At 37.5% G+C, this 16,123-nt stretch overlaps 1 protein-coding gene across 1 annotated transcript in view; it reads right to left on the minus strand.

Moving 5' to 3' along the window:
• MCC (MCC regulator of WNT signaling pathway) overlaps window positions 1-16,123 on the minus strand; it is a 715,741-nt gene that overhangs the window by 194,812 nt on the left and 504,806 nt on the right. The window contains exon 3 of the mRNA XM_080371226.1: window positions 11,453-11,700. Within this exon, the coding sequence (XP_080227352.1) occupies window positions 11,453-11,700 (248 nt within the window). The remainder of the gene's footprint in view (window positions 1-11,452; window positions 11,701-16,123) is intronic.

The following is a 16,123-nucleotide window of genomic DNA, read 5'->3' on the forward strand; positions in this document are numbered from 1 at the left end:
TTTTGTTCAGCTTTCAAGGTTCAGATTCTGACTGACTGAAGACAGAACCCTTCTCTAATCCAAAAGCATTATCTTACCAGAAGAATGGCTATTTTTCAACATTTTGTTTGCTAACCTTTCATTCAGCAGTTAATATGTAACAACCTATCAAAAGAGTGGGAACTTTGAATACCTATTCTATTACTCAATAAAGACAACAGGGAGATTTGTGAAAAGCACTAGTTATTTCCAAGCTCCATGCTAACATCACTAGTAATAGTTGTGGAGGTAAGAGAACCATTGAATGAAGGTGAAAATGTACAAAATTAACAAAGAAGAGTCATTTTGCTCTTAGTGGTCAGCTGAATAAGATGTCAAAGAGTAGGTCTAGCTATAAGGAAAAAAAAAAAAGGGCGGGGGCAGAAAACCCAGAGGAATGGAAAGTAAGTCTCTAGGCATTCAAACATCCAGCTCCCAGAAGCTCATGCAAAAATTACAAAATTCAGAAGTGTGAAGACAGCTCTGATTACTCAAGAACGTATGAAGAACGTAAGACAAAACAGAAGCTATGCTCCAGAGAGGAATCAACTTTATACTAAGCTAACCTGACTAGAGAAGTGAAAATTATAAAGCCGTATTTGGAGCTTATTGAAAGTATTTCCATTGTTTTATACATAATATCATGTGACTCTGTAACACCATTGTTCTCCACAGCACAAAACAAAAAACAAGTGTTTTCCCTCACATCCTGCTGTCTGTGATACTTCTCAAGAGTTATAGGAAACTAATGAGGAAGTGGGGATAGCTTTTTTTGTTCACAAAAGCCTTCTGGTAAACTGTTTATATCTGGAATGGAACCTACTGAAAACCACAAGATAACCACATAAGGCACTATGCAAGTCAGGGAACCTCTCGCAGGAATCAAAGACCAAAGGCTCCAGCTTCACCGTCCATGGTTGTCACCACCTGGTACATGCCCCAAACCTGTCAGCTAGAGTAACTCTTTCCCATTTAACAGGAAACACACTTTTAAACCTATTTATTCTTTTGCATTAGATGACAAAACAATATGAATGACAGCAAGGCAATAGAGTGATTATAATAACTGATTGTCTGATGCACAAGTGGGTGAGAATGTTTATTTAAAAATATAGCAAGCTCTCTGTTAAACATCCACTGGAATTTCCGGAAGAATTCAGAATAGAAGAGTTTGTTGTTTTTTGTTTGTTGGTTGGGTTTTTTTTTACAAAAGAGCAGTCTGCAGAGGCATAAGTTTTAAGTGCATTCTCAACTCAGCATTCAGTCCTAGAGAAAGTTCTCATTAGCACTTTTTTCAGCTCTTCTCTAGTGACCTAGAAGGAAATAGTTTGCTATGGGAGAAGCAGTTAAGGGAAATGAGGAATCTTTAAGACAAGGGTTTCTGGAATCACACTATCATTCTCTGGTTTGATGAATACTGCATAGAAGACATTATGTTAGGCTATGCTATTTCAGTCATTTTCTCATTAGGATTGGAAATGAGGATAAGAAACTCTAAGGCAAGGAAGCCACAGCTACACCCCACACTGACTAAGGCAGGCAATTTACTCCATGAGAGAAATACTCTATTTCATGAAATCAGATCTAAGAAGAAAATTGAATTGCATGAATAAATTTTGCTCTAAAAAAGAAAAACTGGATTTCTCAGAAAAAGACATCTGACACCTTTGATAATTTTTGTTTAGATTTAGTGTTTTCTAAACTCCTCAAAGAACAAAAAGCTCCACAACACTTCAATATTATGCCAAGACAAGCAAGTACACTTTGAAAGAATATGAGCAGCATTTTACATTGGAATTACTAGGAACATAAAATACAATGCACACACCTGACAGCATTACAGAGATCATAAAAGCACTCATCAGCATCACACAAATGACCTAACAGGGATAACGTTTTTGGCATGAAAATATGACAAAGAACAAACGGAAAGAGAAGTCAAGAATTGACTGAAAGAGTAAAATTACTGGCCTTTGAGAACACACAAAGTGAATACTTGTAATAGACAAGATTTCTCTTGTAGACATCAGTAAAATAAATGTTCTCTGGTTACATTTCTCAATGCCCACTGAAGGCTCGTGTACAGTTTTAGGTGCATATGACAACTGTAGCATGTATACCAAGTACAGTCAGCTGATGCTTCGTCTCCCCTGTGCCCCTGAACTACAGTTAAAACATTTTCATTTTCTACGCGTATGTTTATTCAAATCATCACAAAACCTCAACTGTAGTTCCGGTTCACTGATGTATACTCAATATTCAGATATTCAGAATTCAGGAGATCTGGAATTTTGTGCTCCCAGACTCACTATAGGGTATAACTATAGATTAAATCTGGGAAACAGGTAAATGCACTTTTAAAGAAATTAGAACAGTTTGAAACTTAACGAGCACTCCCAATTACTGAAGTAATGCTAACATCTCTTTTTTTAGGCTTTTAGGGTTTGATTTTTACACTCCATATTTTTCTAAGTAGATTTTTACCAAGTATAAAAACTTCCTGAAATCTTAAGACAAATAAACGAAATGCCTATGTGAAAATTAGGACAGATGAAAGGAGCTTGCCAAGATCAAAACCATAAAGTAGACAATCCAAGTTTGTATCAGGTAACTCATTCTTTATAAAGTTTTGAGAAAGTAAAAAATGTAGTGATGCTTCCAGTGACAGACAGTTTCTCTCAATACAATTTCCCAGTCATGCAACACAGCTTTGTGTTAAACCAGTAGCCCAAGCCATGCATATTAACAAATGTGTGTGGAATTTCAGTCACATAAGCTTCTTCAAATTTATTTCAATTACTGTAGAAGTGTATATCTGCAAACTATCATGGTTTCATTACTTGTCAGTAGACTGGCATTGGCCAAATATGAAACGATGAAAGAGAAAAAAACCACACTATCCACGACACCTTCATAGACTTGTCCTTGAATCTGAAATGATTTAAGATAATCATTGAGACATGACAACCATTTCCTCTACTCAGACACAAGCAACAGATGATGAGGATGACTTATCAACAGCCCAGAAACTAATATAAACAACATTAAGTTCTAGAATAATTACCATACTCCATTTTGCCAGAACATTGATGGCTAAGAACTGCACCATACTCAGGAATTCAATCCAATATTTCATTCGAAGTTTACAGTAAGGGAGACAATAATCCTTTTTTTCCTGGAAATTGATAATCTCTAGTAAAGAGGGGTGTATACAGTAATAGGAAAAAGGGCACAAAACCTGAAATCATGCAGAGGCTAGGTAAAGTTGCAACATACCATCCAGGTACAGTATTTGTACTGTATGCATTGCATTTTTTGGGGGAAAAAAACCAAACCACGCCCCCACATGGCAATTTTCTCTGTATGTGAACAATCAGCTTCTCCCCAGGTTATTTTCCACTCAAGACAATCTCAGTTTGGATCTGACTTCAATTCATAGGTACCAAAGCAAACAAACAAAACATCCTGAGATTACTGTCTGTCACTGTCATTTTGATGCCTGCTGTTTTATGAACTGTAGTATGTCAGATCTACACTGGTGATACTAGAAGTGAGTAGGCGAAGAGCATGCCATCACGTAAGTCAGGAGAGAGTAAGCAGAAATGTGCTGAGAGGCAACCCTTGTTTTGCAAAAGCTAGAGCAGGATGTATCACACTGCCCATCCCTGAGCCAAATGAAGCATGGCCTCTATGAAAATCCCAGCTGCACCCTTTTGGTTTCTCAAGATTATCACAGTTTGTGTAGAAAGCATAAACTGGGACAAAAGTGATGCTGTAATCCAGTTCCATATGGTAAACCACAGCTCCATGTCTTCTCATTGAAGTTGACCAAGAAGCATGGACAACAGCAATGTCACTCTGGAATAAGCCAGCTTGTGGTGCTCTGCAGAGCTGTGTGGTGCTGAGGTGGCCAAGGTCTGGGCCAGCCATTCTGTTGGCTCTTGGTGGCAGCAGCTATCAAGAAGGGCAACTTCCTGCCTTTCCTTGTAGGTATGCTATGCTCTGCCCACTAGCCTGTCTGTCTTCCCCCTTCCCTCCCATTTTCAAAGCTACTTGGCAATTTGAAAGACATATGCTAGTCAAAGTCTCAAATAGACTAAATTCCCGTAAGCTTTATGGAAGCACAGAGATGACAGATTCTGTTAGTTCTCCTGCTGAGAAAAATAATGACATGTGATGCAATGCTCAACTGTGATTACTCACACAAAAGTGAAAAAAAAAAGTAAAAGGGGGGTGGGGGTGGGGGGGGGGAGCAAAGAGAGAGAGAGAGAACCAACCCACACACATGGAAGGAGGAGGTTAGGAAATTGAGGCAAAACAAAAAGCGCTTCCTCCTCATACCACAAAAAGAGTACGCTGTGCTACTCTTGGCTGCAGGACATGGTGAATGCTGAAGACCAGCATGGGTTCAGAGACTCAGCTCTGTAAGACAGTATTACAGAGGGAGATAGGCAAGCAATGCATGTGTGAACAAGTGCAACTATCAGTAGTTCAAAGTCCCTGAACTGAACTGAATAGAGAAGCATCATTAAATGTTCACCCAATTCCTATTATCTTCTCTAACGATTTGCTTTTCACCACTCTAAGAGACAGGATACTGTTTCAGAATAACCTCTGGTCTAATGCAAATTAGCTGTTCTTATATTTTACAAATATTCAAATAATAAGAAAGCTTCAACCAAATGTTGCCCTATTAGACACCAGAGAACCCATTCTGCAGGAATGCCTTCCATCCTTTGTAGATTCACTAGTGTTTAACATATACTACACATTGCAGTTTTAATAAGATTAGTTAGCTGTCAATTAGAAATCCCTTGGAAATCTAGGTTCATTTGTTTGGCTGCTCATAGATCTTAGCACTCCAAGTCTCTAAAAAAAATACTAAAATAATAACAACCTATATTCTGCTGCTTGGCACAAATATACTGGTATTAAAAGAATATTTAAAAGTAATAAACTGAACCATTTACAGTTAATGGAAGGTCATATGTAGTTAAATTTAGCACAGCAGATATTCACAGCTTTTACCAGTCAAACAAATATAAGGTGAAACTTCGTGCTTCTAGTTCTCAAGAAAATCTGCAGCACATCCGATTCCATATGAGCTCTATAGTTTTTAATTAAATATAGCATAAATAAATTTAATCACTGCATCAGTTTCTTGGAAGCAATTTATTTGTGGTAAAATCAAACACTGAATTAATGCAAAGTAAAAATAGTGATTTTTCAGCCCCAACTGGCCTGCCTCTCATGTTTACCCACAAGCTTAATTTGAGGCTGAATTTCTACCATTCCTTTGATCAATTCTCACGCTTGATCCACAATGCAAATAAATTATCATATCAAATTTTCAAGAGATGTATTTTTACTAAAGAGAACAGGGGACTTGGCTATGAATTAATTACTAACTACTAACCTACAGCTCACTCCCCCACTACCCCAAAGGATAGGGAGGAGAACTGGGAAGGAATGTAAAACTCAGGGGTTGAGATGAGAATAATAAAATAATTGAAACAAAACCAATAATAAAAATTATAACAATTATAATGAAAAGGAGGGAGAAGTGGAGACAAATGAAATCCAATGGGAAGGGAGAAAAGAAGAAATGCACAGTACAACTGCTCACCACCCGCTGATGGATGCCCAGCCACTCCCTGAGCAGTGATTCCCAGGCCCTGGCCAACCCCCCCAGTTTATATACTCAGCACGACACCCCACGGTGTGTAATATCCCTTTGGGTAGTTCGGGCCAGCTGTCCCGGCTGTGTCCCCTCCCAGCTCCCCGTGCCCCCCCAGCCCTCTCGCTGGCCGGGCCTGAGACCCTGAGAAGTCCCTGACTGAGTATAGACACCACCCGGGCACAGCCAAACCCACCCGTGTGCTGTCAGCATTGCTCGCACAGCACAGCCACAGCACAGCTGCACCCGCTGCGGAGAAGGAAGTTAACTGCACCCCAGCTGAAATCAGCACACAAGCCAAAGATTGCTTATGGACTCTAGTATTCATAACTACTTATCTATAATATGAAATAAGATCAATAAGTACATGCAGCTTTCAGCAGGACAGGAAATCATTCACCTGTCTAAACAAAGAATTTACTAATAAACAGTACCATTTTTTGCTCCCCCTCAAAAACAACAGGTAGGAGAAATTGTCATTTTTTCCCCATGATAAAGAATAGTCTGTTTGCCAACTACCTGTAAAAAGCTAGACAAATCTTTACAACATCTAAATAATTCTAATTCTAGCTTTTATATGAGACATATAAAACTATATAACACTGAAAAACCTGACAGAAGCCACAAATGTTCAGGCAGCTTCCTGCTTTACACCATTGGAGGTGTAGTTCTGCTGTACTACAGGCTCTCATTCGCCCAGCAATCCACTTCCATTACTCACTAGATGATTCACACAGATTTATGGTACCCATCATGGTTTTCAGTCTCCATAACTGGAAATAAAACCCACAGATTTGACCAGTACCTGACCTTCTTCCCGTATTTCCTACTGAAATAATATATTAAAGGTCAGGTAGCATACAGTCACTGCATGACTTCAGCAACATTTTCAAAAGTAATTTTATTAATTTTTATTGTATTTTAAACAATGTCAAAAGAACATTAACAGAGTTCACGTTCCATTTCACTCATAGAAAAAATTGTGGTTATTGCCTGCAAATTATTGTTAAAGCTCCCATTGACATGAATGGTGTAGGGTAAGAACTACAATGTATAATAGGTTTGAGTTGCTGATATCCAAGCAGCAAAAAGTATCATTATAGTAACTTAAAAAATGTCCTTTTTCATGCATTTGAACAAAAGATTTAACTTAAATCTATGCATCCATTTGATTGTTTAAATGGTAGGTGTGGATGCAAGTTTGGCTTACCGAGCACACGTATGACTGAGTATTAATATACCTGAGTCCTGTACTTGACTAAAACAGTCAACCAGTTTCCTTATGTCTATATCTCACCTAGAAATACAGTAGAAAAATTTGTTGGGCAAAATTACTAGAATAACCTTATTAGTGATAAAAAATGATGGGTGAGCTGAAGTTCAATAGTCATTTAGTTGTAATTTTTTCTTAGGACATTTTTTCCCAGTTATTTCCTTTATAATGAAATGCAAAAATTATAGGTAGCTGTCATGGTTTAATCCCAGCTGGCAACTAAGTACCATGCAGCTGTTCACTCCTCCCACACACAGTGGGATGGGGAAGAGAATTGGGAAAAAGATAAAAGTCGTGGGCTGACATAAGAACAATTTAATAATTGAAATAAAATATAGTAATAATAACAATAACGGTAACAAAAGAGAGAGAGAGGGAGAGTGGAATAAAACTTAGAAGAAAAACAAAACAAAACAAAAAACAAGAGATGCACAATACAATTACTAGTCCCCAAGCAGCAATTGGTGGCCCACAGCCAACACCCCTCAGTTTATATACAGAGCATGATGTTCTATCGTATCCCCTTGGCTAGTTCATGCAGCTGTCCTGGCTTTACTCCCTCGCAGCTTCTTGTGCGCCTGCTGAAAAGTTTTGTCTTAGGCTAAGCACTACTTAGCAACAACTAACACATCAGTGTGTTATCAACATTATTCTCATACTAAATCCAAAACTAAATCCACAGCGCTGTACCAGCTACTCTGGTACTAACTCTAACCTAGCCAAAATCAGGACAGTAGCAAAGACAATCTTTTCTTTAGATATATGCATACATTTTTGTACCCTTTGTTAAGAAATCGTGAACAGCTACAAGAAAATCCTGCACAAAATGCTGTGTCACTGGTAGTCTGTACAATTACATACAAACTTGCAGTGTGAAAAGTCAGGGCAGAGGCTGGGTTCCTTTGCTTCAGATCACCTGGACCCCTGCTACTCAGTGACAATCAAATGAGTTTTGAAATTTTGTAAATTTATGCATCCCACATGGATACATGATAACAGCTTTCAAGGATTATCAGCTGACACATTATGTAGAAAATGGTCTTGAAAAAAGCCCTGTATACTATCTTTGAAAATAATGTTTATTAAAAAGTGTTCTTTATAAAATAAAAAAAGATATACAAAAAGAAAAGAACACCCACCAAGTTTACATGTTGTATGTTTGAATTTGCACATGTTTTAAACAATGTTTAGAAAGCAGTAGCAGTCAGTCAGCGTAACACAATCAACTCTTTGATCACTAATGAGTACATACGTGAGCCCTCAAAGACATGAAAGGCATGGAACCATATGCAGATCATAATTCAAGCTTGACTGCAACTGCAGTTCCTCAGCTCACATGTTGATACTCTGTGCAGTGTTTATATCACAGAAATATATTACAGTGGTGTTTCCTTGCCTTTTTAAAAAAAGATCGGTAGAACATCTTGAACGGTACTGCCACAATGGTTTTCTTTTACAACCAAATAAAAACCAATTGCTTTCTAAACGCTTATTATTATTATACCCTTTCATTATGGGCATTTTTGTTTACACGGGGGAGCATCTCATTATGTCCTCTAATTATTAAAAAGTCTTACAGAATCTGCAAAGAGTCAAGGCAGGACAAGTACAAAACCCATAAATTCCCTATAGGTTTAAAAACAAAATACTGTAAAATAGACTTCACCAGTACAGAGCAAAATACAACAAATATAGCAAAGGTGTTCTGGACTTAAATTAACTTTTGAAAAAAAAATATTAGAAGAAATATGAGTTCACTCACGAACTTTAAAAATGCATTAAATTACTCTCGTAAAATGGAAAAAGAGTTAAAAAGAGTAGGGATTGAATTGTATATGTTAAAAAACTTGCATATTCATCTATGGTTATTTTTTGGAAGCACTTAATAAGATTTCTTTGTGGGATACATTTTGAGACTGCAATGCAGACCTTCCTCTGATAAAGCATAGGATGTATCTTTCACCCCTGATTTAATAAAATACACCATAATTATTAGGCTGGTTTGTTTAAGGAAGAAGATTTTATAATCCAACCTGCCAGAAATCCAGTCAGCTAACTGAAACTTTGTACAGCAGTCTGAGGGCAGAAGTATATTTCTGTTTTGCAGGAAAATACAACAGTGGTAGCATTGAGAAAACAGCCAACAGAGCCAGAAGATAATTATATCACCTAGGGAACACACACCATCCTTAATCCAATTAAAAAACAGATTAAGCATGATCTTGGTTTTTAACTATTGTCTGATAGAGCTCCTAAAAGAGATTCATGGGCTAGAAATGCAATGAGCCCAAGGATTATGAAGATTCAGTACAGACAATGATGGGCATAGAAACTGTGGAGTTATTCATCTTGCAATTCAAGAATATATATGGAAGAAGCATAAGCAGAGGCAATATTAACAACAAAATAAGACTATGAAGCAGTAAAAGAAATGAAATGGAGAATAAATAGAGCTACAAAACAGATTTGTTATACTGAGAAGCCAAAAAGAAAAGCGAATGAGCATCAGATGATAAGATGGTGAGGGAAAAGTACAGTCAATCTAAAAAGCAAGAGGGTAAGAAATTCACCAAGGATATAAAGCAGACAAGAAAAGTCTGAGTGCCTGAGATGACCAGCCAAAAATATGTGCAGAATTACTAGAAGACAGAAATACATGCTAAACCCATCCGGTCCTGTCCCCCAAATAAATAAACACAAACACAAAAACAAAGCCCCAAACTAACAGATACCCAGTTTTCACATGCCCAGTTTTACATTCTAGGAGACTGAACACTGAAAAAATAAGACAGGTGTGACTGGCCAGGAAACCTCTACCATGGAAGAAGGCTCAGAGGAGATGGGCCAGGGCAATGTGTCTATGGAGCTCAGGGAATAATGCAGGGTTTTACTGATCACAGCTGTTGCAAAAAAGCTGATTTGATCTCAACACCCAAGTGGACCTGAGGGTGGTCTTTTGCTTTAGATAAACAGCTATCAACAGCTGAGTGAATCAACTGGTGGCGTATTTCTCCCCGAGTTCATTAAAAGTGTGTGAATGTCTCCCTGAGTCAGTCAGGCCAACGTGGGGGAGGTGTATACATGACTCAGCCCAACATAAAGACTATAAAAACGTAAAAAACTAACAAAAGAATTTATGCGAGCAATGGGTTTGAGCTGGCTTCAACCCACCTATGTCTTCCCGGTGAGATGGGGGACGCCCAGTGTTGTGATGGTGAGCATGTTAACAGACACTGGGAATCACATCGGTATCATGATTGAACCATGCACTGCAATTGCTAAATTCTGCTGTCTGTAACGTATTTGTACTGTGTTTGCAGTATGTTTTGTATCACCCTGCTAAATCAGAAATCCCGTGTAACATACACTCTCTTCAAATAAGTAAATCTAATGGTAAGCATGACACCCTCCACATGTTCAATATCTAAAAGAACCTGGTCAGAGAGAACTGGTCTCTGACAACAGGCCATTTACATGAGGAGCCACAACACAGACAAGCAGACTCTCCAGGAAGACGTATGAAGTATACCCAACTGTAAAAAATACTCCCAACTTAATTCATGACATATGCAAAGAAAGACTATTGGGATGACTAATGGTGTATCTCTTGTTAGAAAAGTATTTTAAAAAAATCTAGGTGTATTATCTAGCCTAAACAAAAGGTCAAGGTGACACAGCTCTAACTAAATACAATCAGAGGTTGATAGCTGCCTTCTGATGGATGTAGGTCAGTTCCAGATCATGGGCCAGCACTCCTGTTTAGCTACCTTGCAGCTGCTGTAGGGAGCTAGAGCACTGACAACACCCACAGCTTTTTACACAGTACCTTGCATTTTTGGAATTTTGACCACAGAAGCTGTGTCCTCTGGTCTCTTGCAGCTGTTACAGGGTGAAAGGAGGCATTTTGTAGGTGTTAACATTTCTGGTTTAATGCTGATTGACCCTAGTGCTATCAAGGACTAGACTCAATGACACAGACAATCCCTTCCTACATCCAATGTTCCAGATGGCATAGCAAGGTTTTTTCCTTTTTTCATCACCCCGGGTAGAGGGCAAAAGGCAAGGGTAATTTTTGTATTCTCTAAATCACAAGACACTTCCAGCACTCAGATCTCCAACTAAGTGGAATGATTTTTAAAGCATCCAAGAAACATCCACATTCCTACAGTTCTCTCCTCATGTTTAGTATTTCTACCTACCTACCTGTCTGGGGTTTACAGACAAAGAGTTCACTGGATCCTCGGTTACCACCCAAGCTCCGCAGCTCTAGTGCTTTCAAGAAAGGTCGTTGTCTTGTGCAACTATGTTTTTTAGAAGAGGCTGTTCTGCACACATTCTGGTCTACCTACCAATGACCAGACTCCACCCATTACAACAGCACTCTAATCAGAGGAAATCCTGATGCCAGTAAAATTGGTAACAAAACCTGTGGAGTTTATCTTTTGTTAAATTACACCAACAGGACATTTAAAAGTCATACCTACCTAAACTGTTATTGCTGCTAGTTGGCCAGGAAGCTATCCTATCCCTTAACTTTTTCTTTTTACAAGAGTCATCCGATTTCACAGAAAGCTCCACTTCTTCCTTCCTGATTTCTCGCACCAGTTCCATGCGGCACTGACTAAAATCCTGGAAGGAAATTTTTCCATTTTCATCTGCTCCCAGCTGGTGCATGATCTCTGCGACAGACTCCTCCATATTCAGCTGGCGGCACATCATCAGCAAGTCATTCCTAAGGATATTTTTAGATGGAAAATAGGGGCAGGGGAAGGATAGAAGTGGAAGAAAGATTGGAGAAGTGGGAAAAGAGAAGAAAAAAAAACAATTTTAGAAGAAAAGGAATACTAACTCTGTCTAATCTGGAAATGCATTAATGCACACATTTAAAACCAATAAGCCAACTACTGTTTTTGTTAATCCAACAAAAGCACTATGAGACTGGCAAGAAATTACAACACAGAAAAATGATGGAAAAGAAGGGAACATTTCTCTTAAAGTGCTAGCCTCTATTTTCATGGTATTATTAACACTTTTACTAGCAGCAATAGACACAAGGGAGAGCTGAATCCTGCTGTTGATTTTCACAGTATCTTCTGAAAAGGTGACATAATAGGAATTTAAATAATTACCTTCTGACTAGATCAAGGGCTACCTACATTTCTGTTTTACTCAGGACAGGCCAAGGAAATTTCTTTTGCCACAACAGTGGTAAGCTAAGGAGGAAAAACATAACAAGGACAAAGAAAACAGCAGAAAAGAGAAATGCTATTTTGATTAATTGCCTTCAGGCCTGTCTCCAAACATTCTGACTACAAAACCCTCTGAAGAAGCTTGCTTGGTCCAATTGCTCTTAGGAAAAACGTGTGCATATAACCATAAACATACTATCCAGGCAAAAAAAAAAAAAAAACAACAACCACAAACCAGCAACACTATGACCACTGCCATTTTCTATTTTACGTGAAGACAAGAACCTCAAGAACATACCTTAGGCTTAATTTGGGGTATAACATTAGTCTCAGGAGAAAATATTCTGAGGGGTTTGTTCCCCACCACTCTGACTTCTTTAAGTTATTAAAACTTTTTTTTTTATTTTATTAAAACTCTTTAAGTTATTAGAAGAGTAAGTATTTTGAAAGAATTCTCAACAGTAGCAGCTGATACAAAAAAATAAATAAATCATTAACCAGAAGTTGATAAAGACAGGTTGAATAACCATTAACAAGTTCAGTCAGGGAACAACAGGAAAGAAGGTATTGGATGTTAACTGGATACGAATGTAAGCGGACTATTAGACAAACACCTGATATTCGCCAACAGTGGCAGATGTGCAACCCAGTGAAATTCCTGTCACTTGTTTCATCAGAGACTAAATCAACCTCCCGGAAAAGGGAGGGTTTTTTTTTTGAGGATATTGTCATACTGTCTTTTTTCAAAATGTAAATCATTAAAAGACCCACTGCTGTTCTCAGGCAAACACAACTCTGCAACTTAAACCCAAACCAAATAATCTTCCTGAGCATACAGAGAAAGCACCTCTGCTCCCTTCCAGATGCTCATAGTCTTCATAAACAGCAGGAGACAAAGTTGATAGACTCAGGCCTGCCTCATTCTGCTGCTACTCAGAGAAACTCAACCACCAAAGAAAAGGGAGAGCCAAAAGACCTTCTTTCATCTTATTCCTCTTCCACCTACGCTATCTCAATTTAGAGAGGAAGAGGCACGGGGGGAGAGGAGGTAATAAAATCTTGAAACAACTTCTCCAGCCACTGAAGGATGACAGATACATACTTGTCAAATGGCAACTAACATAATCTAAATAAAATGCGGGTAACCCAATTCAGTCAGATCTGAAGCAACAGCTATTCCACATTATCAAGATCTTTTTGTTGCCCCATTCTCTCTGATTTCAAAGTTAAAAAAAATCACCACTGCCTTGCTACTCTCACATTTACTATTTCTTTCCTGACATCCTTTCCTTAAATACTTTTCGAGTTGGATTGCATAATAGTACCACATTGATTCACACCACAGATAGCATGAATAAGTCATGGCTTCTTTTAAGTGTTGCTTATTTTTATGTACAAAACCTTTCTGTAAGAGGAAGGTAAAGGAAATGTGTAATGATATTACTATTATGTGAATCATTAGTATTATTATTTCATTACTAATATCTGAACATCATTCAGGTTTCTATGAAAACATAGTATGGTGAAATATCCAAAGTTCTTGGATGAAGAGTTTTCACTACGGTAATTTATTATCACAGTCCAGGCCCATCTGTTCTACAGAAATTGTCCAGTGGGTGGAGCTTTATGTCTGTTCCATGCAGGCATCCAGAGCTGCCCAACAGAGTTCTTGGCAGAGATGTTTACAGTAAAACGGGAGTGTAATAATAATAAATCATCATGATGATGATAATAATAATAATAAAAACATTATGAACATGTACTTTATAAGAAAATATTAAAATCTCCACTTATGACAAGAAATAACTTTATTACAAGAGAATTAAATTACATTACATAGGTCAAAAGTAAGAGATTGATACTTTAATTTTAATTAGTTAAAACTTTGGTCAGAGTTTTGCTTTTAGCTTTGAATATAATCAATGAATAAATAAGTAAATAAATAATCTTAGCATGGCTCAGTTCCCAGTTTTTAAAAAATTAAAAAACAATACAGACCAATCTCACAAGGGCGATCCAAAGAAAACTAAGAATGACAAAGCATTCCAATTTTTACAAGGGCAATGACAGACACAATTAAGAAACGCCTAGATGTGTTCTCTTATAACAGACCAGATACAGCATCGCAGACTGAGGCACTCCCCAGAGGACAGCTAATTTTGAAATAAGTATCAGGAGAAGCAGTGTACAGTGACTACCAGGGGCTTCCAAGACAAGGGTCTGTTGCCCTAGCCTCAGAAGAGCCACACTGGGGCAGGAGGAGACTGCGGCACTGGCAGCAGGCTTACACAGCCGTCTAGGTAACAACCGTACCCTTCATCTCAACACAGCCCACCAAGGACATCTCCAAGGGGATCCTGACAGCTGAACTTTATCTCCTGTTAGGCAAATACAAACTGAGTATCATTTGTAGCATCTACAGCTTGAGGACATTGCCTGAAGCAATTTACAGAAACGTGAGAAAGAAAAGATGTAACGAATTACAAAAAAACAATAAATTAGAGACTACTCTGTAGTTTCTTGCTGTAACCAAGGATTACAAGCACTACTGAAACCAGATTTCACTTACTTGGAGTGCATCGTGCAATCTGAAACAACAAGCATTTTCCTAATCTCCATCTACAAACATTATCAAAAGGATTTTTATTTTTAAGTAAAGAAGAATATTTCTGTTCCAAATTCTACAAACATTTTTCATGTAGAATTGCAGGAGTTTCTGTGTAAATATCTACAGGTTGTAATTGGAACTTCTAGTCACTTTAAAAGAAAATTGTCTCAAAAGCATTCTGAAATGTAATAAAGATAAAATATTCGGGAACATAGAATTCTACAACCAGTGATTATGACACCAGAGTGTTCGGTTCCACTGCAGGTATGTCCCTGCTGATTAATAACAAAAACAAAGAACCTTTTTTTTTAAAGAAAATAACTTCATAAAATAATCCAGCCACCTGCTCTGATTCAACTTTTAAAATCAAGGTAACTATAGAAGTATTTCTTAGCTTGCTTTCTGGTGGTTTTCAAAACTTAGGTACCATTGATCTGATAGTTAACATGTCCATAAAATTTGTTCAATGGTACCTTTTTTTTTTTTTTGAGTGTGTTTTTCCAATGAAAATTGAATTAATTCAAGGTTAAATTAAAAGATTCTACTTGAGTAGGGGTTCTTTTCTCCTAGTGTTGGGCTCCTTTGTCTAAAAATACTCCAGATGATTTATTTTGGAGAAAGGTTTTAATATTATGTAGCAAGCTTGCTGAATCCAAAATATGTTTCTGATTTGTGGGATGAAAAATTTTTTAGGGGCTGTATTCTTGCACTGATGTCAGTTAGTATGTACGTTTATGTTGAGTTTTTTACGTTTGGCATATGGTCCATTGAGACTGTTAATAGCAAGTGATACTATGGAATTGGAAATTCCATGTTGGTTTTTTTTTTTTTTTTTTTTTTTTTTTTTTATGGGAACTATTACAGTTTACATTTTGTTTGTAGTTTATGTGTTGGTTCCCTTGTTGTCTGAAGAGCTACACTTTAACCACAGTTGAAGTAACAAAGCTGACTGTCTAGATTCTGATTTCCAGTTAGGTACCTTGGGCAAAACCCAGGAGAGTTACTGAAGAGAAAATGGACCACAGAAATGGAAATTAAGTATTACCAAGGCTAAAAATGTTCTAAATATTTTAAAATATTACAAATTACAGTGTTCATAAACCTAAGTACTCCTCTAACTCGTATCTACTCTAATCCTGTCAGTTTTTTTCAAAACTCTATCTATCCTGTCAGTTTTTTTCAAAACTCTATCTATTCTGTGTCTTCTGTTTTTTTGGGTTTTTTTTCCAGTGCTTATCACTTAAGGTAAGCAAGACTGATGTGTCATAAAACAGTGTTCAATAAAACAGTTCTGTAACAGAATGGCAGGTGTTCATGTTACGTGTTAGTTGCTACTCGAATGCTCTGGAAATACTTTT

This window comes from Falco punctatus (genome assembly GCF_963210335.1).
Source record: "Falco punctatus genome assembly, chromosome: Z".
NCBI classification, from domain to species: Eukaryota; Metazoa; Chordata; class Aves; order Falconiformes; family Falconidae; genus Falco; species Falco punctatus.